This window comes from Melanerpes formicivorus, unplaced genomic scaffold (genome assembly GCF_026170545.1).
Source record: "Melanerpes formicivorus ecotype bairdi unplaced genomic scaffold, bMelFor1.0.p_v2 SCAF_3, whole genome shotgun sequence".
Taxonomy (NCBI): domain Eukaryota; kingdom Metazoa; phylum Chordata; class Aves; order Piciformes; family Picidae; genus Melanerpes; species Melanerpes formicivorus.
The window spans coordinates 34,668,058-34,688,839 of NW_027142355.1; the positions used below are offsets into that span (position 1 = coordinate 34,668,058).

At 44.2% G+C, this 20,782-nt stretch overlaps 2 protein-coding genes across 2 annotated transcripts in view; one reads left to right on the forward strand and one right to left on the reverse strand.

Annotated features, from left to right (window-relative positions):
* The first annotated feature begins 9,238 nt into the window (after positions 1–9,238).
* LOC137454593 (prolactin-like) lies at positions 9,239–12,750 on the forward strand. Its single transcript, XM_068164696.1, has 5 exons — positions 9,239–9,454; positions 9,589–9,740; positions 9,858–9,965; positions 11,278–11,457; positions 12,235–12,750. Exons 1-5 carry the CDS (start codon positions 9,424–9,426, stop codon positions 12,427–12,429), a joined length of 666 nt encoding a protein of 221 aa, XP_068020797.1. The 5' UTR covers positions 9,239–9,423; the 3' UTR covers positions 12,430–12,750.
* A 2,007-nt stretch (positions 12,751–14,757) lies between these two features.
* DBX2 (developing brain homeobox 2) overlaps positions 14,758–20,782 on the reverse strand; it is a 35,431-nt gene continuing 29,406 nt past the window's right edge. The window contains exon 5 of the transcript XR_010992132.1: positions 14,758–14,952. The gene's annotated coding sequence lies outside the window, so the exon portion shown is untranslated. The remainder of the gene's footprint in view (positions 14,953–20,782) is intronic.

A 20,782-nucleotide genomic window follows, 5' to 3' on the forward strand; every position in this document is an offset into this window, starting at 1 on the left:
AGCATTTTGGGAAGCACAGGTGGAAGAAAGCAGGACCCAAAATTGTCCTTCCAAGCTTCAGGTATGTCCTCTCAAGCTTTGGGCCTGACTACTGAAAAGGCACAGAGAATGAGGAAAAAAATCTGGTGCAAGGGACTGAAGATTAAGGATCAATGAAGACAGGTTATGGGGCAGACAGGATGACTAGAAGTTGAATTTGGGGAGAAAGACTGCTAGAAGAGATAGGAAGAAAGAATGAATAGGGAAGGAGAGAATGCAAACCAAGAAGGCCAAGGGACAGCTGAGGTAAATATCCAGATATTTGGTGAAGGGAATAGCTACTGTGTGTCAATGTCTTAGTACCCACAAGACAAGAGTGAAATGGAGATCAGTTGTATCCATCTACAGCACAACCCCTTTACAACCCAAGATGGGACAAATGTTCTCAGGTGTCACTCAGCAGAGAGGGACCTGGGGGTGCTGGTTGATGGTAGGATGAACATGAGCCTGCAGTGTGCCCAGGCGGCCAGGAGGGCCAATGGCATCCTGGCCTGCATTAAGAACAGTGTGGCCAGCAGGAGCAGGGAGGTCATTCTGCCCCTGTATACTGCACTGGTTAGGCCACACCTCGAGTACTGTGTCCAGTTCTGGGCCCCTCAGTTTAGGAAGGAGGTTGACTTGCTGGAGTGTGTCCAGAGAAGGGCAACAAAGTTGGTGAGGGGCTTGGAACACAAGCCCTATGAGGAGAGACTGAGGGAGCTGGGGCTGCTTAGCCTGGAGAAGAGGAGACTCAGGGGTGACCTTATTGCTCTCTACAACTACCTGAAGGGGGGTTGTAAACAGGCAGAGGTTGGTCTCTTCTCCCAGGCAGCCAGCACCAGAACAAGAGGACACAGTCTCAGGCTGCACCAGGGGAGGTTCAGGCTGGAGGTCAGGAGGAAGTTTTACACAGAGAGAGTGATTGCCCATTGGAATGGGCTGCCCGGGGAGGTGGTGGAGTCGCCGTCACTGGAGGTGTTCAGGAGGAGACTTGATGGGGTGCTTGGTTGCATGGGTTAGTTGATTAGGTGGTGTTGGATGATAGGTTGGACGCGATGATCTTGAAGGTCTCTTCCAACCTGGTTTATTCTATTCTATTCTATCACTTTTGTGTCAGCAAATATCTTTACCCTTCCCCACAAACGCATGACAACTTACCACTGCTATCAATTTCTTACCTTAAAAGTCTGAAAACAGACAGTTCCAAGCAGAACTACATAAAACTACAGGGTTTTTTTCTCTTGCTGTATGTGAGGGGAACATATCTTGAGAACAACAGAGCTGGGATCTAAACTAAAGATGTTTGTATTTGGATTCAGCAAAGGTAGCATTTCTATAGGAAGGCTATTTAAATACTATTCATATCCTTTGCACTGCAAATTGGCTATCCAAATGAGTATGTAAATTCACTGTAAAATGGGCACCTCAGGAGTATACTGGCACAATGAATTAATTAATGCTCGTGAACAGACAGATATTCAAGAGCAATAGAGAGAATCCAGGGAGAAAATTATTACGTATTCAGAATGGAGTTGAACAATGTGTAATAAATAAGGCATGGGAACATACAGTGAGCAACAAGAGAAAACAAAGCTCAATAGTTGCTTATTCAGCTGAATACAGGACACTAAACCAACAAGGAGCCATGTAAAAAAAATACCATTCAGCTCTGTCATTAAAGGCTACAATACTTATATGCACGAGGAGTGCAAAGGAAGATTCCATAGCATATGTAGAATTTTCAACTGCAATAGAGATTTTTTCATACTATTTGAGAATATGGCAAGAATGTAGCAGAATTTGCAAAGTATTTGTCAGAATGGAAGGCTCATATTTATGTCATTTTGCCTATGAGTCCTGCTATAACAAAGCAAAACTTGAGACCTTGCCAACTGCTCTGTGCTGTAAAATATTCTTACGCCAACGGGGAAAACACAGCTTGGCAACACCTGTCACTAGCCAGATGTTAAATGAACTGCTGTTAACTTATGTCCATACTACACTCATAAAAACCTTGAACCTTTGGTACCTCTGACACCTTCTGCAATGATGATTGCAATATGGTGGCAGATAGGAAGTCACAATTTAAATGAAGCATCACTTCAAAGCTGTGAGCAGTCCTGAAAAAAACCAAAATGTGCACAGGCTAATGCTAGCATCTTCTTCCTTATTTCACTACATGCTCTAGAATAACTCAATTTCCTAAACAGAGGACAATTTTTTTTTCCAGGTAGCTATTACAGAACAGCTCATTTTCAACTGTACATACTTAGTAAAAATACAGGCTCAGTACTTGAACCCTGTTTTGTGACACCAGTGTGAACCAAAAGTAAATTCACTAGAGTTAGTGGAGCTATACCAGCATGATGGTCTAATACAGTGTTAAACTCAGCCAAAGTTGATGAGAGATTTGAGTGGGCACTGTGGCATTGCCTTCACATTGTCTCCAGTGCATGATGGTGATACCTTTAGTTCCTTAAAATTCTTGGAACCGGAGTAATGACTTTACCTGAAATTTATCTTCAATTTTTTTCTGATCATGAACTAGGGAATACACAGTATCACAGTATCACAGTATCACAGTATCGCTTAGGTTGGAAAGGACCTCGAGGATCATCGAGTCCAACCTATCAACACAGACCCCATGACTAGACCATGGCACCAAGTGCCACGTCCAATCTCCCCTTGAACGCCTCCAGGGTCGATGACTCAACCACCTCCCTGGGCAACCCATTCCAATGACAAATGACTCGCTCGGTGAAGAACTTCCTCCTCACCTCGAGTCTAAACCTCCCCTGGCACAGCTTGAGACTGTGTCCCCTTGTTCTGGTGCTGGTTGCCTGGGAGAAGAGGCCAACCCCTTCCTGGCTACAACCACCTTTCACGTAGTTGTAGAGGGCAATGAGGTCACCCCTGAGCCTCCTCTTCTCCAGGCTAAACAATCCCAGCTCATTTTTGCTTGATGAACTTATAAACATTGAGTGTATAAGCTTGCCTTCATGTTCAAAAAATAGCTGCCTCAAATACCAGCCCATCTTCTATAAAATTTAACACATCTCTTTATTATGCTACAACTGATCCTGCTGACAAATCAGTGACACTTTTCGTATCAGGAGATATGCGGCTAAGCTGGAAATACGTAGTATTGCTATAGGACATGAGAGGCACTCTACAGGCTATCCTATATGGACACTGTAAGGAGTAGAAAAGAGGCTGATGCACCTTTACAGTTAGGGTACAATTTCTTTTGAGAAGATCAGATTCTTTTATAGCAGCTCAGAGGGAAATTAGGTTGCATTGAAATGTTTCACAAAATCTGTAGCTGGCAAAATACAACATCTCATCCCTCTATCTTTCTATGGGCAATAAGATCATTTGTAAATATGCAAACTGTAGGACTCAGTTGTGCCTGTTTGTTTACCCATTGTTATAGTCTCATATTTCTAAATTTCAGAAATATTTTATATTTATAGGTAAGTGCATTCTTCGATAGATTTATACATCTCAGAGTGCAGAGCTTATTTTCTCCTGAAGTTTCATTGTCTAAATGAGCACTCTTCGTCCACTTCTATCAAGCACATGCTCCAACAGCTCATAGACTATACCTGCAAACAGAAAATGAGATTCTTCTGTCCTAACTTAATCTGAGTTCCCCTGACAAACAATAGGCAAAACCACCAGGGATTAGTGATGGGCAAATATTCACCTATTTCTAAACTCTAGATGCCTAAGAATTGGAAAGAAATCCTATCCTGAATGACAGGAAGGGAACAGCGTTGTGTGCTCTGAACACCCATTTCTCTTTAGCATTCACATAAAGATCAGACCCACCTGCTATTTTAATATTTTGTTCTTCAGAGTGCTTAAAGGAGGATCAGATCTTTTGTGAACATTATTTCCTGGGTCAGAGTAAGGACACAAGCAAGGGAATGCAAGAGAGCACAAGGTGAGACTGCAGGAGAGCTCAGGGTGTTACACTTCATTCTGTTCAACAATCTTTCTCAGATTAACACAGCAAATGCAGAAAGCAACTTAATGTGACCCTTAATGTGACCCTTACTGGTTTGTCTCAGGTAATGCCAGCTGTTTCAGCAGAGCTTGTAAGAATAGAATAGAATAGAATAAACCAAACCAGGTTGGAAGAGACCTTCAAGATCATTGCGTCCAACCTATCAACCAATCCAACCCACCCAAACAGCTAACCCATGGCACCAAGCACCCCATCAAGTCTCCTCCTGAACACCTCCAATGATGGCGACTCCACCACCTCCCTGGGCAGCCCATTCCAATGGGCAATCACTCTTTCTGTATAGAACTTCTTCCTAATATCCAACTCAAGCAGCCTAGATCCATCTTCAACCAAACTCCTTTTCTGGAATGCCATGGACCCGAGGCACACACTCATCAGCACACTTAGCATACTGTGGTGGGTTGGATTACACCCTCCAACAATTTGGAAATTTACTCCAGGGAGCAAATTTACCACACTCAGAATTCTGGAAGCAAAAGTGAAACTATATTTACAAAAGTGGACGAAATATAAAAGTATAAAATGCAATAAACATATATAAAATATATTTAGATGAATTTACAGTTTAACAACAACATAATACCCTCCCTTGTACAAAATTCAGCTTTCTCACCCTCCTCGGGACACAAAAGGGCCCAGAGGGCTGTGTATTACAGCCAGTCCCAGTTATCTCTTTACCCACAATACCTGATAGCCTAAATGGAAGATTAGTCAGGCCACATGCAAGGTCAGATGCAGAGACAGAGGAGCCAGCAGCAAGCAGAAACAGCTCAGGAAGACGAAGAAACCAGCTTGTGCTCAAAAGATAAGATATTCAGCAGGCCAATGGAATGAGATAAACTCTTGCATTATTCCGTGTCCATCTTTCTAAATGCTGCCCATCCCTAGCATTCAAATCCTCTGGAAAATTAAGACATCAGTCTTAAAACTGTAACACAAACACACACATGTCCCCAGTTCATGTTCTCTGAAGTGCACAAAGAATCAAAATATAATGCTTTCTATGGGAGGAAAAATAAACTAAAAAGAGGAGCTGTGTCTTCCTTCAGCTCTTTTACATTTCAGCTGAAATCTAAGCCTAAAAGCAGATGCTGAAGAGGCATTCTGGTATTTCTGTTTGGACATAAGGAGATCAATCAAGAACAGTGTGGCCAGCAGGAGCAGGGAGGTCATTCTGCCCCTGTACACTGCACTGGTTAGGCCACACCTCGAGTACTGTGTCCAGTTCTGGGCCCCTCAGTTTAGGAAGGAGGTTGACTTGCTGGAGCGTGTCCAGAGAAGAGCAACAAAGTTGGTAAGGGGCTTGGAACACAAGCCCTATGAGGAGAGGCTGAGGGAGCTGGGGCTGCTTAGCCTGGAGAGGAGGAGACTCAGGGGTGACCTTATTGCTGTCTACAACTACCTGAAGGGGGGTTGTAGACAGGCAGAGGTTGGTCTCTTCTCCCAGGCAGCCAGCACCAGAACAAGAGGACACAGTCTCAGGCTGCACCAGGGGAGGTTCAGGCTGGAGGTCAGGAGGAAGTTTTACACAGAGAGAGTGATTGCCCACTGAAATGGGCTGCCTGGGGAGGTGGTGGAATTGCCATCACTGGAGGTGTTCAGGAGGAGACTTGACAGGGTGCTTGGTTACATGGGTTAGTTGATTAGGTGGTGTTGGATGATAGGTTGGACACGATGATCTTGAAGGTCTCTTCCAACCTGGTTTATTCTAGTCTAGTCTAGTCTAGTCTAGTCTATTCGGAGGAGGAAGTCAGGCCTCCTAGTGGCATTAAGAAGCAGTAGCTGAATTTTTGGGTTTGCTGATCACATAGTAAAATGTGAGGCTGATTCTTGTAGAGCCTTCACCTAACACTGGAGAAGAGACAAGGACAGTCCTCTGTAAGACATTAGAGAAGAAGCAGAAAAACAGTAAAAAATATAGGGGTAGAACCCAAGATAGGACAAGGAAAGCAGGAGGCTTTATAGGAGATTACAGTGGAGACCTTTGATTATGAAAGCAGATTCAGTGAAGTTCAAAACAGAGAAATGTTACTGAAAAGAGTATAAAAGGTAGAGAAATACAGCTGTTGAATATAAATAGCTTTTCAGTGAGTGAAGAGTTATTAGAAGAGATGGAGGGTAGAGAAGGATTTTGCCTAGAGATACAAATTAAGTCAAGGGCTGTTGTTTTAAGATGAGGGAATTAAAGAATGTCTACACTGTGAAGGGTGAGAGGAGGGAGAAGAAGAGAGATATAAAAGCAAGAAATATACAAACAAGAGCAAGATGAGGTTTGCTACCAATTCATTTTTTAAAATGTGGCCAAACAGGCAATGTTTCAGATTTATTGTGGAAAAAAAATAGGATGCTTGCCCAAAAGCCTCTCTCCAATGAAAATCACTATCTTTTCTTACTTACCTTGCATTGTCTATATCTTTGGATTTTCAAGACTGCAACAATCAAGAGCAGTCCAAGACACAACCAGTAATTTTAGTGATTGCTATATGAATGCATGGCGGGAGACACTAGACTGGACACAGGGGTTTTTGTGAGAGGAGAAAGAGGAGAGCAGAGAAGGTAGGAGGGAGAAAAGATAACACCAAGTAAGCCTTTTTGTTTACATAACTATGGGGGGGGGGGGGAAGACAAATCTGATCCAGCCTTCAGCAAACGGTGAACAGCTCTTTTATTTCATTTCACTTTTAAGATCTAGATTACATAACTTCCATATTGTTTTATTCTAGAGCTCATACTACCAGCCTTCAGAGCAATAGTGTGTGACTTGCCCCTTCTGCAAGCACATTTCTTGTAAAATGTGCCCATTGCTATGTTGCAGGAAAAAGGCAGATCAATAGTGGATAGTATTTGGTTGAAAGAAACCTTTTTCTTTCAACTTTTACTCCTCTGTGAAGTAAATTTAGAAGTGATTTTGAATACATAATGAACTCAAATCAGTCTTGCACTACAAAACTTTATCAGGCTGGAAAGGGAAGAGGTCTGATGTTAGTTGCTCACTCTAATGCACACAGCAGGACGAACATCACTGCTGACTCTCTGAAAAGAGTTTGAAAGAAAGGTTAGATAATGATGGAGCATTCATGGTGTCCCTGAGCAATCTGTTCCAGTCCTTAACTCTCTTAATCATTAAGAAGTTCTTTCTAAAGTCTAATTTAAACCTCCCTTATTGCAGTTTAATCCTGTTATATCTCATATTCATAAAGAATGTGTTGAATAATTGATTCTCCTCTTCTTCACTGTTACCTTCCACACATGATAACTCTATCCTTGCCTCATCTTTCCCTGCTAGAGAGTAAGCAAACTCACTTCCTTCACTCTTTCTTTGGAGGCCATGGGTTTTTTTTTAACCTGTTATCATTCTTGCTTTTCTCTCCTGGGCTTTTTCCATCTGGCTCAGATCTCTTTTGTAATGGGATATCCAACATTGAACACAATATTCTAGCAGAGGTATGGCTTAGGGACTGTTTTGCATGCTGTACAGACAGTTTCAAAGGACAAACTAAATCAATAAATAAACACAAAGCAACAGTAAGACACTACAGACTCAGGTTTAGTTGTTATTTCATAGAATCATGGAATCATAGAATGGTTTGGGTCAGAAGGGACCTCCAAAGGTCCTCTAGTCCAACACCCTGCAGTGAGCAGGGACATCCTCCATTAGATAAGGTTGCCCAGAGCCCTATGGATATATGAATATCTCCAAGGATGGGGCCTCAACTACCTCCAAGGGCAACCCATTTCACTGTGTCACCACCCTCATGGTAAAGAATTTCCTCCTAATGTCCAACCTAAATCTCCTCCTCTTTAATTTAAAACCATTGCTCTTTGTCCTGTTACTACAGACCTTTGTAAACAGTCCATTTCCAGATGTCTTGTAGGTCCCCTTCATGTACTAGAAGGCCATTATTAGGTCTCCCCAGAGTCTTTTCTTCTCCAGGCTGAACAATGCCAGCAGTGGCAGATGACAGCTGGCTAGAAAGTAGCTGCCTCTACTTTTTTTTCTACTGATTTTTTAGCATCCACACAGAGTATAGGCAGCCAAGGTAATTTCCTCCTTGGCCAAGAGCTACTCATACTCATATACTCCACCTACAAAAGGGGTTCTAGCTATCCAGAGGTCCTTGAAAGGTGGTGAAAAGGGATGTTCATCATTCTGGAGAAGTATGGGCCTTCACTCTTAGGAAGTGTTCAGGGAATTTGGATTCAGGTACTGGAAAACAGACACATGACACTATCAGAGTGTCTGGAGTAGTCACAGAGGAAAGACGACTATCTCACATCAGATGTATCCTCATTTATAAGCAGACTGCTGCCTTGGCAAGGAAAATTTTCAACAAGAAGGGCATAGCTGACTCATTCCTTATGTCACAAGAGCCACCAGATTCCCTGGTCAACCTCCATTTGAATACCCACAGGCAGAGAAGGTGCCTGACTCCAGCTCTACCTGATGCTTAGCTGCTTCCATTGGATTTCCAAAAGCAAGAAAACATAGTAGTAAAAGCCTGTGCTCAGGTTTCCATGCTGCTCAGTTTGAGGCAGCTCCTAGTTTGACATGTCAGCAGTCATGATCCTCATGACAAACATCTCAGCTTTCTTTTTATGACTGGTAGGGTTGCTCAGGATCAGTCAAGTCCTCAGTTCTTTGCTGATCCTGATCCGAATGCTTTGCTGTGTTACTTCCTTAAGCTATTATCCACATGGGACAGCCCCGAACATCTTTAGCCATGCATGCACCAGCACTCATGCTGTCACATCTTCAGTGGCTTTACCTCTGACTGCCTGTGAGGGAACAGGGAAAGCAGATTTCAATCTTAACAGTGATTACGAGATGGTTACGAGATAAATATCAAAGCCAGGCTTCTCATGTTGTCCATCGCTATCTTTGAATACACCTCCCATTGTCCATTGCTATCCTTATATACACCTCCCATTATCACTGACAAGAGCATTTGCCAGGTCTCGCTTCTCACATCGCTACCCCTCGACAGCAATGGACCTGATGATGGTATAGGGCTGGCCACGACACATCTGTGCGGGAGCAGGAGGCCCCCCCACGGTCTGCCCACGGGCGACACCGACCTCAGCACTGCAGTGTCCCGGCGGCAGGAGTGTGCTGCGGAGATAAATGGCAGTCCCATCACGCAGCCAGGGAGACCCATTCTGCTGGGTCCTGCGTGCCGGGGGCGAGCCTGGTCCCCTCGGAGCAACGGGTGCTCCCGCCCGTCCCGCTCCGAGCGGTTTGCTCACGGCGGCCGCAGGGTGCGCACGGCAGGGAGGGATCCATCATGACAGGGAAACCCACCCCATGCACAGCCCGACTCGCATATATATAGGGGGCAAGGAGCCGCTCCGCGCTGGACAGCGGACTCTGCGGCGCCATGGCCTTCGCCCAAGCGGCTGGGCGAGCAGGTGAGGGCGGCGAGCAGAGAGGGAGCGGGGCGGAAGGGAATGGAATGGGATGGGGTGGAGGGGACCGAGTCAGGCCGGGCCAGACGGCCCCACCCGACGCTCCGCGCCCCACGACGCGAACGGGCTATCCGCAGGTGCCGCTGCGGCGCTGGCGCTGCTGTGGCTGCTGGTTTGCGCACCGAGGGACGCCGGCTGCCGCCTCCTAACAGTGGCTGATCTCTTCGACCGGGTGATCCGGCACTCGGGCAGGATCCACAGCCTCTCCACGGCGCTCTATGCCGAGCTGGTGAGTACCTGGCAGGTCCCGCTGCCCCGCAGACCTGGGTACCGCTACCCTGGAAGCGGCTGCCGGCGGAACTGGGGGGCTGCTCTAAGTGTGTCTTTAGGTCTTCTTCCTTCGTAGGAAAAACACTTTCCTGCCCGTGACAACGAGCTGGGAAGGCCCGCTCGGAAGTGCCACACGTCGGGGATGCTGACCCCCAATGGCAAAGAATATGCCCAAAAAATCCCGGTAAGAGGGGGGACGGCGTGGCGGACAGAAACAGGACGGGCTCCGTGGGGTTGGGGGATTGGGAGGGGACTGAAGAAAGGGAAACTACCCTTAGTCTTGTCAGAGCCCCCAAAATGTCTCACCCATCACACTGTAGTGGTCCCCCACCCCAGTCAGGGTGAAGATAGATAGACTTTTATGCCTCCATTGCTTCAGCAGCAGTTTGAAGAAGCTGGTAAATTTTGACCCTAAACAGGTGCACATCACAGAGGTATTGCATACAAATCCTAAGTTTGTTGTGTTAACAAAAATGTTTATGGTTCTATATGCTTAAATCATATTTATTAGCTATAATAGAGGCATTGCAGTAATGCTTCATCCAAATGACTGGCAGACAGACATCCCTTTGATTTTGTTGTGGCAGTCTCTGTGGAACAGTAACTTAGAAATCTATGCATGTGACAGATAAGGTAAATTAATCAGTGTCACTGGAAAGTACAAAAAGCAATCAAGAGAAAGAAATAACTGTCATTATCTCTGAATCAGTAGTTGGGTAAGGGGAAATGAGTAGCAAATTGGTTTAGATGTAATAGCAAAGAGGGAAAAAATCATTACTAGTATAGAAGAGACTGTAAAGGCAAGTATACAGCAGTGAGAGAAACTTGTGGAGGAGGAGACAGATGAAGACAAATATTAACGCTTTGCTCTTTGACTGTGGTGGTGTGAGGAGCTTCCCCCAAGAGGTTTAGAAGCTCCCCTGAAAAGGCAGTGGGAAATAAGGCCCTACTTGCTTCATACAGCTTTAACCAGTCAACCTTACTTTTGAAATCATAAGAGAGGTCTTAAGGCCATCGAGTTGCTGGTGGGGAAGCAACCATCCTGACCACTAGCCGCTTTCTGGGAAGTGTATCCACAGCCAGCCTCTAACCGATACAGCTATAACCACAGCAAGTGTGAGGAAACACGTGAACTTCTGTACCAGCAAACAGAGACATCTAGATGATGTTTCTGGGGCTCTTGAGACATCTAGGAGTTACTGGAATTTTTTTCAGTTCCAAGTTTGACAGGAATGCCACCATTTTGCTAATGCTGTAATCACAGTTTTAGTTATTACAGATCTTAGGAGTCTAAGAAAGCTGAAAACAAGACAAAAACCAATGTTTGAGTGTTGCTTACACTCAAAACAACCAGAGTGGCCCTTCAGTTTTGATGTTTTAAAACTACTAAATTGCAGATGTAAATTTTAATCCTGCTGAGTTTTCACAGTGAGGCTGTCTCACAGTGTTCATATGACCCGTTGCAAACTAACAGAGAAAATGTTTTCATTTATAAGAGAGAAGAACTAACTCATTTGATACTGAAGCTTTTGCAAGCCTGGAAAGAACCACTTTCCCACTTCAACCAGCACATTGAGCACCTTCAAGAGCTACCTGATGACAGCCTTAGCAAAGCTAAGCAAATCAGCAACATGGTACACGAGCTGAAGACTGGAGTTGAGAAAGTAACAGAAAAGGCAAGATTTTTTATGCAGCTTTTACTTATACCAGTCATGATTTAAGGGCAGCGGGCTGTAGTATCTGCTCTCATTTGGGCTGTAGACTTAGTGCTAGCATAGGCTCTGGCCCAGCAACACTGGACTTCTTTAGAGGGACAGGAATTTTTCAGCCAAATGATGTGACTTAGCTTATGGATTGGCAGATATGTAGATTATGTCCATATGCATAAGCAATGCTTTATTTATATGAAACATATGAAAGAAAGACACAAATAACAAGACTAGAACCATTTACAGCTTCATATACAAGTCAGTAATGACTCAAGTTTTCTAGGGCAGTAGAGGAGATGTGGGTACACCCTGACAAATACTTAATGATTGTTTTCAGTTGTATTTGGATTTGCATTCTAAATAATTCAAGTATTAGTGCTGTCTGCTGCAAAGAGCTCCTTCTTCAGGCAACAATTTTCTGCTACAATAAGTTCTTCAAGACAGATGCCAGTCACAAAGCAGTTTCAAAACTCCATTCCAAGTTCTGGCAGATCATATGTCAATTATTAGACTAGTATATCAGATCATTTCAGGTTAGTCTAAAGGTTGTATAGATACTGTTAAAATTAAAAGGCATTGTTATCCTATATAAGCAGCTTTGTGTATATCTTCAGTATGTAAGGGAAAGGTCTGAAGTGGAACAGTCCAACACAGTGATGCCTCAGCTGACTGCTGCACTGGTATTTTAAAGATGTATTTTGTGTGTAGTTATGACTTGTACTTCTTTTACTGTTTTCAATATAGATGCAGTCAATGGGGATCATCAGCAATTCATTACATGGAATTACATCAGCTGAAGCTGCTGGATTATCAATTAGTAATGAGGCAAACGTGATGAGTGACTCGGACTTTATTCACTGTTTCAGGAGAGACTCCAACAAAGTACAGAGCTACTTAAAAATTCTTAAATGTAGAACTATGCCAGAAAATAGCTGTTGAGTTGTTATCTCTTGACAAGTAGTCTTCAGCATGCTGTATATACAGATGAAAGAACAGAATTTATAAATGATCACATTTACAGTCATTTTAATAGGAAAGTGGGTTTGAAATTATTTGGCAGCTACTTGACACAGTTGACCTGTGCAGATGAAACATTAAATAAAGCATCATGTTTGTGTGTGGGTTAACTCACCAGATACTCCAACAGTAGACAAATAAACGTCCTTGCACATTACACTGTGACAGACTATGTTATGGGTAATTCACACAGTCTAGATGTATAGATAGTTGAAAGTGAAATTCAGTTTGTTAAACCTTGGTACAAATACATCTATGTATTATCAATAAAGTATATTTTTATGTAAAAAAACAAAAAATGTCCCCCCCCCCTTATACAGACATACCTGCAGAATATTGCAAATATTGAGGAGTGGTATTGCTGTGCTGTCAGTCAGTTCATGTAACTGCAAGGCCCATAGCAGGCTTTTATGTTCACAAAGTAGTTGTTTCACAGCAATCGCATTTTCCCAGCAGTGGAGTGGCAGGTTTTAGACCAAAACATTCTTGCATTCAAATCCCAAATGAGCCATTTGAACAGGCACTTACAATCAAAATGGATTTATCTTAAATATTTGTGAAGGCTTAGGGCTGGGCTGGCCACTAAATGACAGACGCTGTCTGTGAGTCCCTCTCACCCTTCCCAAAGGTGTGGGGGGGAAAGGAATACAGGAAAGAGATTAATTGGAAAAGAAAACTAGAACTACTTTAATGGAAATAGTAACAAAACTAAATAGATACAAACCCAGTATCAAACCAAACACCCCTGATGGCAATTAGTCGCCATCACCACTGATGCTATGGCAGATGTCTCAGACTCAGCCAGCAGGCAGGAACCAGATTCAGGAGATGGATTATAGAACTGGACTGAGGAACTCATGGATTGGGTTCAAAGACAGAATGGACAGAATCCTCCTTGGATGCTGGCCATTGAAAAAGAGAACTTGACTGTTGTGATCCCTCAGCTTCATACTGAATATGACATATGTAGAATGGAATACCTGACCGGTCAGTTTAGGGTTACCTGTCATGTCTGCTCCTCCCTTGCAGCTGAAGCTTTTTACTCCTCACCCCAAAGCAGTAACAAGATTTAGCAGTGATGTTCAGCACACCAATCCTTGGTATAACTAGAAGTATTGAGGGTTATCACTACCAGAAGTTGACACTGTTAATTTCAGTAAGTGAAGCTACTGAGAAAAGACAGCTGACAAAATCATGTATCAGAATTTGTACTGTCCTAACTCCAACCAGGAAAATATCCTCAACTATTTAATCCCTGAATGCTCTTTTCTGGCCTCTCCTGATCTTGATGGTTGTTGACAGCAGCTGAAACTCAGTCTGCCAAGAATGGAAAGTAAAATGCTGATAATTTTTTAATAACAACACTGGATTTGGGCTTGAGAAATTCAGCAGGAACATGTTTCAAAGAAATGTTTATGCAGAACAAAGGAATGACCTTTTCAATTACAATTCCATAATCGCTGATCTCCTCAGATATCCAATATCTAGTAGACAGTTGATGTAGTTTCTCAGCTACTAAGCTGGGAGTGTTCACAACTCACATATGGTCCCTGTTGTGCCAGGTATGGTAGAAATGCAAGGGGTTATACGATGTCTGCCCCGAAGAAGTTGCTAGGTGCAACTCCTTAGGCAGTGAGACACTACAAACACCTATCAAAATAGCAGCATTTAAATGTAAATTCTGGAGAAAGTCTGGAAACAAGGCACAGACAGTAAAGGAAGACTCCCCCGGGTAAACGGACAGAAGCAGAGAAGGATGCCCGCGCTGTCTGCATTCGTCCGCATTCACAGAAGATGTAGCAGCAGTTCATCCCTAAAGCATTTAACTCGTTGCAACCCCAGAACACAGTAGCATGCTGGCGTTGTGTGTGTTCCATGCTATCAGGGGGTTATTGCGGCCCCTGGAATGCCGAAACTGAGCAGATGTTCACTAAGGAGGAAAACGGCGCTAGGAGTAATCCCGCCTTATCCCGGCCAAGACGGCGTCGCGCACGGCAGATCCGCACCAGCGGCCCTGCATCAGAAGTGAAAGACAGCGAAAGGTGAAAGACAAGCGAGGTGTTTCTGGGCCAAAGGAGGCTGTCGGAAGGCAGCTCCCTCCGGTACCAGCACTGTCCCCCGCAAGCTCCGACTCGCTGCCCGAGGACCCGCGGCTGGGGCTGAGGCGCTGCGCCCCGCGCTGTCTCAGGCGGCGCCGCAGGGCCCGGTCGGCGGGAGGTGGAGGCGGCCGTGTCCCCGCGGGCCCCTTTGGTGGCTCTCAGAGCGAGTTGCAAGATGACTCGGAAATCAACCGTAACGGATACTAGGAACCGCCGTAGCTGGAAATACATCCCAGAGGTGGTGGCAGGGGGTGAGGTGGAAAACACATTGCAAATGCAGCAGATCATAATAACAATAATAATAATTCTCTTCTCCTTCAAAGAGTAAAACCCTGAGTGCGGTTTGCTGCAGAGAAATGCAAAAAATAGAGAAAATGAGGAAGCGGGTGTGTTACCGAAAATATACACACTCCCTAGAAATGCAAAAATAGGGAAAATGAGGAAGCAGGTGCCACAGGCGGAACAACAATGCACCTAAATACTATCCACAGTCATTCATACTCATTAGACTTGTATTTCATGGCTCGCCTTTGTCTGACACCAGGTGTGTTGGCAAAACAAAAGCCTTCTTATACTGCTGGCATTGCCTTGCTTCCTCTTACGATTAGGAAAACCCCTGAGCGGTGGGCTCAAAAGGGCACATTTTTCTCTAAGGCGACAGATGCCTCAAACAGAAATACCAGTGATGGTTGCTTCCTACGCAGAGGAATAGTCTCCTCTACGAGTTCTCTTCAAGAATACCTGAAAATGTAAAATTGTGTGCTACAGTCAACTGCTTTGAAATTTTGAGAATGTATCACTTGCATCTGAGAATATTCACTTAGGAGAAACATCTCTGCAAATTAAAGAGAAATCAAAACATCTGTATTGACTTCCAGTTAAATGCTGGGCTCAGGTAACAATCTGTAACAGTGGATCTTATAGGTAAGTCCTACAGGTGTAATTGCCATGTGTGGAACAACACGGTTCCATTAACTTTCCTTGTCAGCCAAATACATTTAATAATAATAATAATAATAATAATAATAATAATAATAATAATAATAATCTGTTATTTCTCCTCAGTTTAAGAAGGACATCGAGACACTTGAATGTGTCCAGAGAAGGGCAACAAGGCTGGGGAGAGGCCTTGAGCACAAGCCCTATGAGGAGAGGCTGAGGGAGCTGGGATTGTTTAGCCTGGAGAAGAGGAGGCTCAGGGGTGACCTCATTGCCCTCTACAACTACCTGAAAGGTGGTTGTAGCCAGGAAGGGGTTGGCCTCTTCTCCCAGGCAACCAGCACCAGAACAAGGGGACACAGTCTCAAGCTGTGTCAGGGGAGGTTTAGGCTCGAGGTGAGGAGGAAGTTCTTCACCGAGCGAGTCGTTTGTCATTGGAATGTGCTGCCCAGGGAGGTGGTGGAGTCACTGTCCCTGGAGGTGTTCAAGAGGGGATTGGATGTGACACTTGGTGCCATGGTCTAGTCATGAGGTCTGTGGCTGGACTCGATCTTTGAGGTCTCTTCCAACCTTTGTGATACTGTGATACTGTGACACTGTGATTCTTCAAACCTTAGTCTATGAAACATTAAAGGATAACCCCAGAATATTGACATTTTTGTGCAGTCCAATTAATTTTTTCAGGTATTAAAAGCTGCTTTTGTAAGTTATTTTCTTACCTAACCTTTTCATTTTTTTTTTCACAATGTAGCATATGACAGAGACACTGTCAGTGAGTGACAGTTCAGTTTGTACTTCTCATAATGTGCTAAATGGTTTTGATAGTATATCCTAAATTTAGACTGAATCTGCTATGTGCTGACATTGGCATGATTAAGTTACAGATATCACTTGTGCCTTAACTATCTAAACCTATACAGTAACAAAACAGAAACAAATGGAAACACTCATGTTTGAATGATATACATTAACATTCAGCTGTCCCATATTACATTCAAATGCTGACATGTGAATTAAACCGGCTTGCAAACAGTTAAGAATCCCTCAAGAGTTGGATGTTTATAAAAGGCAAGATTGCTGTGTGTTTAGATGAGTACAGGAAGATCACCGGTGAGATGTTCCCTTGTGACATCCCCATCCACCAGGTGCTGCTTCACTGCTTAGGATTACCACCAGAATCTACAGAAAACCATGAGGGGGAGTTGCCATTTTCTGGCCATTAATTTAGGTGCCAGCCTCCACGGGGAGCTCCTCAACCCCAGGTTTATGTGCTTTGGTTTATCTGATGATAGCAGCAGTTACCAGACATGTAACTTAGAAGCAGAGTCATTCAAGACTTCTACAGTCAATGGCAATTCATGCACTGTGAACCTTTCTCTGCTGGGGTTGTTTTGGTCTCCCCATAGTCCAAAGCTAAGTCTCAAGTTAACTGGACCCCAGCTCCTCTCCAGTCCTTTCTTAAGGCACTGAATTTGTGGCTAAGTTGCTTGAAACTGATTTGATCTTCCTTCTGGTTTGTGAAAATCAGTAACAGCCTTACTGGTAGAGGGTACTGAAGCATATGAATGTACTTAATTTATGTCTGTCTTCTGACTGTGGAACATATTCATCAGAGGAGCTGTGTAGCTACAGTGACAGCAACTGCATTTAAAACGCAGTAGTAGTAAATCACAGCAGATAAACCAAATCTGATGCATTACTGCAGCTCAGGAACGACATTTGACCGCTGTACTATGTTCTGACACTGAAGTCAGCAGTGCAGTTTTGTGCCTTAGAGCAGTCCTGTTCTCAGCAGATCATAACAAGTAATTCCTGTTTGGCAAAGAACCAGTAAGAACAGGAGAACATTTAGAAAATTATTTCATACCATAAATCTGCACAACCAAAGTGTAAATGCTGACACAGGTGTGGTCAGCAAATTCAGCTGTTAGCAGTGCTGTACGCAGCCCGTGGAGAGGTAGCTAAGCCTGTCATGTCCACAGTTGTTTACCCACTACAAAATGTGACTGCGGTTGTGCCTGCTGTAGGCTGGCATAATCTGTGTCATTTGTGACACATTTTAAGAGGAAATTGTCACTGTCCTGGTTTAAGACAGCCCACTCTCACAAGCAAACTCCCTCCCTGCACAGACTGGGAGGGAAAGTAACACAAAAAGGCCCAAGTTGAAGACAAGGAGGGTTTAATGGAATGATACAATGCACAGTTACCTTAGCCTGTTTCACAGAAAAGCACAGCAAAAGGTGAAGCTGAAGCAGTAGCAGAAGCCAGCAATAAAATGACTCCTCCACCCCACGAGCCCACAGCCAACCCATCAGAAAAAAGACCAACACTCCCAAACTGGAAACTGGAGCAGCAACAAGAAACAAGAAGCTTCTCATGTTACAATCCCAACTACAAGCCTCATGATGCTTTGCTCACTTTCATTTTAAAGCTGGTATGACATAAGCATGGTATAAAATACCAGCACAGCACAGCATTGGCTAAACCCATGACATTCTCCACACCTTATTCTATACCATCTACATCATACCCAGCAACAATTAACATCAGACACCAACATACACCATTTACTGTCCATTCTCACCCAAAATGAGGTCGCCTTGTGGTACACAACAAGCTTATTACTGCAGATTCTCCGGAACTCCACCCTGGTCCAGCATAGTCTGCATCAGTCCATGATCAGTCCAAATGGGGGGGCTGTGTCTCCACCCCTGGGGCAGTCAATTCCAGTAATTCCTTCTACCCTTCCAAGTGAAAGTAAACTGTGGCCTGCATTCCTGTGCTCTGCTTCCAACACATCCAGCTGTTGGGAACTCTGTCACACCAGAAATACAGCCAGGTTTCACCCCTTGTGGTTTGATGGTATTAGAGTACACTGTGCACCTGTATCTCCTAAAGCTTTATCCTCACAGGTTCAGCTTGCCAAGCCATTGGTTCCATACAGTCCAATAAACCCATCTGTGCCTCTCTTCCATCTGGTTGGAGTTAGGGCCCCTCTAATTCTAACTAGAATCACATCTCATGAAGAAGCTTTAAAAGTCTCTTGAGAAGATCAGAAGCAGTGTCAGTTCTCCTGCTCTTTTGGGGCAATTTCCACTGGAAACTGGGACAGTGTACTTCTGGGGAAACTCTCCTTGTAATTCACAGACTCGCACAGCTAGGACTGAAGTAGGTTTTCCATCCCACTTCCTTATGTCCTCCCCATGGTCACATAAGCAAAACCCCAGAGTACACTGTGGTGTGTTGTACCTCCCAGATTCTCTCCTTTAGATACAGAAGCATCTGCTCCTTATAGCAGAAACATGGTACCATACAGGTGGGGAACAGGACACATTCTTTTTGAGTTGATGGACCTCCCAAGAGAGATTCTTCACAGATGAAACACAGGCCTGTACAGAGAAAGAGGGATTTCCCTCATATTACCAGAGCCTGCTAATCATTTCATCCACTGTTCATCCTTTGCCATCTTTCAAGGCCAGAAATAAAGACCAAGTGACCACTTCTGGCTCTTCCTTTTGCTCCCGTGATGACCCTTATTCATTCTCATCCTTTGCAAGATGAAATGTTTTCCTTCCATGTTTCTTTTTCCATACAGAAGTGACTGATACTGGCACAGGCTGGTTCTCTGGTGCACCTGGCATGCCTGCTGTTGGGGTCTGAGTAGTCACAGTGCCTGCTGGTCTGTCTGTAGGTCCAGAGACCATCTCTTGGTCCTGAGCACTCTGAACACTGATGAGAATGGCTCAATAGGCAAGGGCCAGGCCCCAGCACATCACAGCGATTTGTATCTCTTAGGAACTTCTGGTCTGACAACAGACCTTTTCCAAACGTTTTACCAGCTTGTCAGGATTTTGCACTTGCTCAGGGCTGAAATTCCAAAACACCAGAGATGACCACTATCCTAGGCACATGCCCATACACTCCAACCACCCTGCCACTCATAATTACCCAGCCTCAGGGCTGATGTCCAGGTGGTAGTCTTGGGAAAGACTTGCATCACTCTCAACAAGACTCAGCCCATCCATTGGGTGAGATTACATCTAAACCAAGTGGTCACTGGAATAACCATATCATAATATGACAGTACATCCATATGACAGCACTAATCCATGCCCCTGAGGTGATATGCACCACCAGAAGGAGCACATCAAGTACAAGTGCATAAGGTTTTATCGAACTCATGTAACCAGGCCCCAGCACATCAGCCCCAGTCACCCCCAGAAAGCAAATGCACCAACATGGTGAACATACTATGAAAAAAAACACCCTTATACAAAATTCTTTTAACAAGCCTTAATTGACTCTCCTCATTATCTTGGTTCTCGTTATCTCAGCTGGTTTTCAGGCAAAAAAGTTATTGAGTGTACCTCAGGCTTCTCCTCGTCTGTTGACACCAGCTCTCCATTCTCACTCCTCAGAAGGAGATTGCTCCCTTCAACCTTTCTTTGCTTGTTGATGTACCTGTAGAAGCCTTTTTTGTTATTCTTCACTTCCCTTGTCAGGTTCAGCTCTAGCCATGCCTGGGCCTTTCTGACCTCATGTCTACAGGGCCAGTCAGTGCTCCTACAACTCTTCCCTGTCCCTGCTTCCACTACCTGTGCAGTTTCCTTTTGGTCTTTATTTTGACCACCGTGTCTTTCTTCAGCCATTCTGGTCGCTTCCCTTACTTACCTGATTTCATACACTTGGGAATCAAAAGCTCTTGCACTGTACAGATGTCCTTAAAGATCTGCCAGCTTTGCTCTGCTCCCCTGTCCATGAGGATCCTTTCCCCTGGGGTCCTACTGACTAATTCCTTAAGGAGATGGAAGTTTGCTTTCCTAAAATTTGGAGTCCCAACTGTAAGTTTTGTCTGTCCCATATTCCTTAGGACTGCAAACTCCACTGGTGCATGATCAGTTCATCCCAGTCCACCCCAAGTCTTGACATCACAGATGAGTTTACTTGCATTTGTGACCATCAGGTCCAGTATTGCATTCCCTCAGGTAGAGCTGCCTATTACCTGGCTCAAGAAGGCTCACTGCAGGAGCCTCCTCAACTGCCCGAAGCTTGCTGTGCTACTTTTACAGTAGATGAGGGTTCTGTCAGTTCATAGGTTGTATGTGTCATGAGCCTAAATCCATTGTGACTACTTGAATGAATACTATTTTTGGTATAATCCAAAATTCACATGCTTATTTTTAGGGTTTTTAAGAAAGCTTGATCAGCATTTTCAAGTAAAGAATGTTTTCATCTGG

Excerpts from the sequence above, each read along its gene's own strand:
- LOC137454593 (XM_068164696.1), top strand. The coding sequence starts at position 9,424 with ATGGCCTTCGCCCAAGCGGCTGGGCGAGCAG. Across the intron at positions 9,741-9,857 it reads CGGCGCTCTATGCCGAGCTG|GAAAAACACTTTCCTGCCCG; the intron begins GTGAGTACCTGG and ends CTTCCTTCGTAG. Across the intron at positions 11,458-12,234 it reads TTGAGAAAGTAACAGAAAAG|ATGCAGTCAATGGGGATCAT; the intron begins GCAAGATTTTTT and ends TTTTCAATATAG.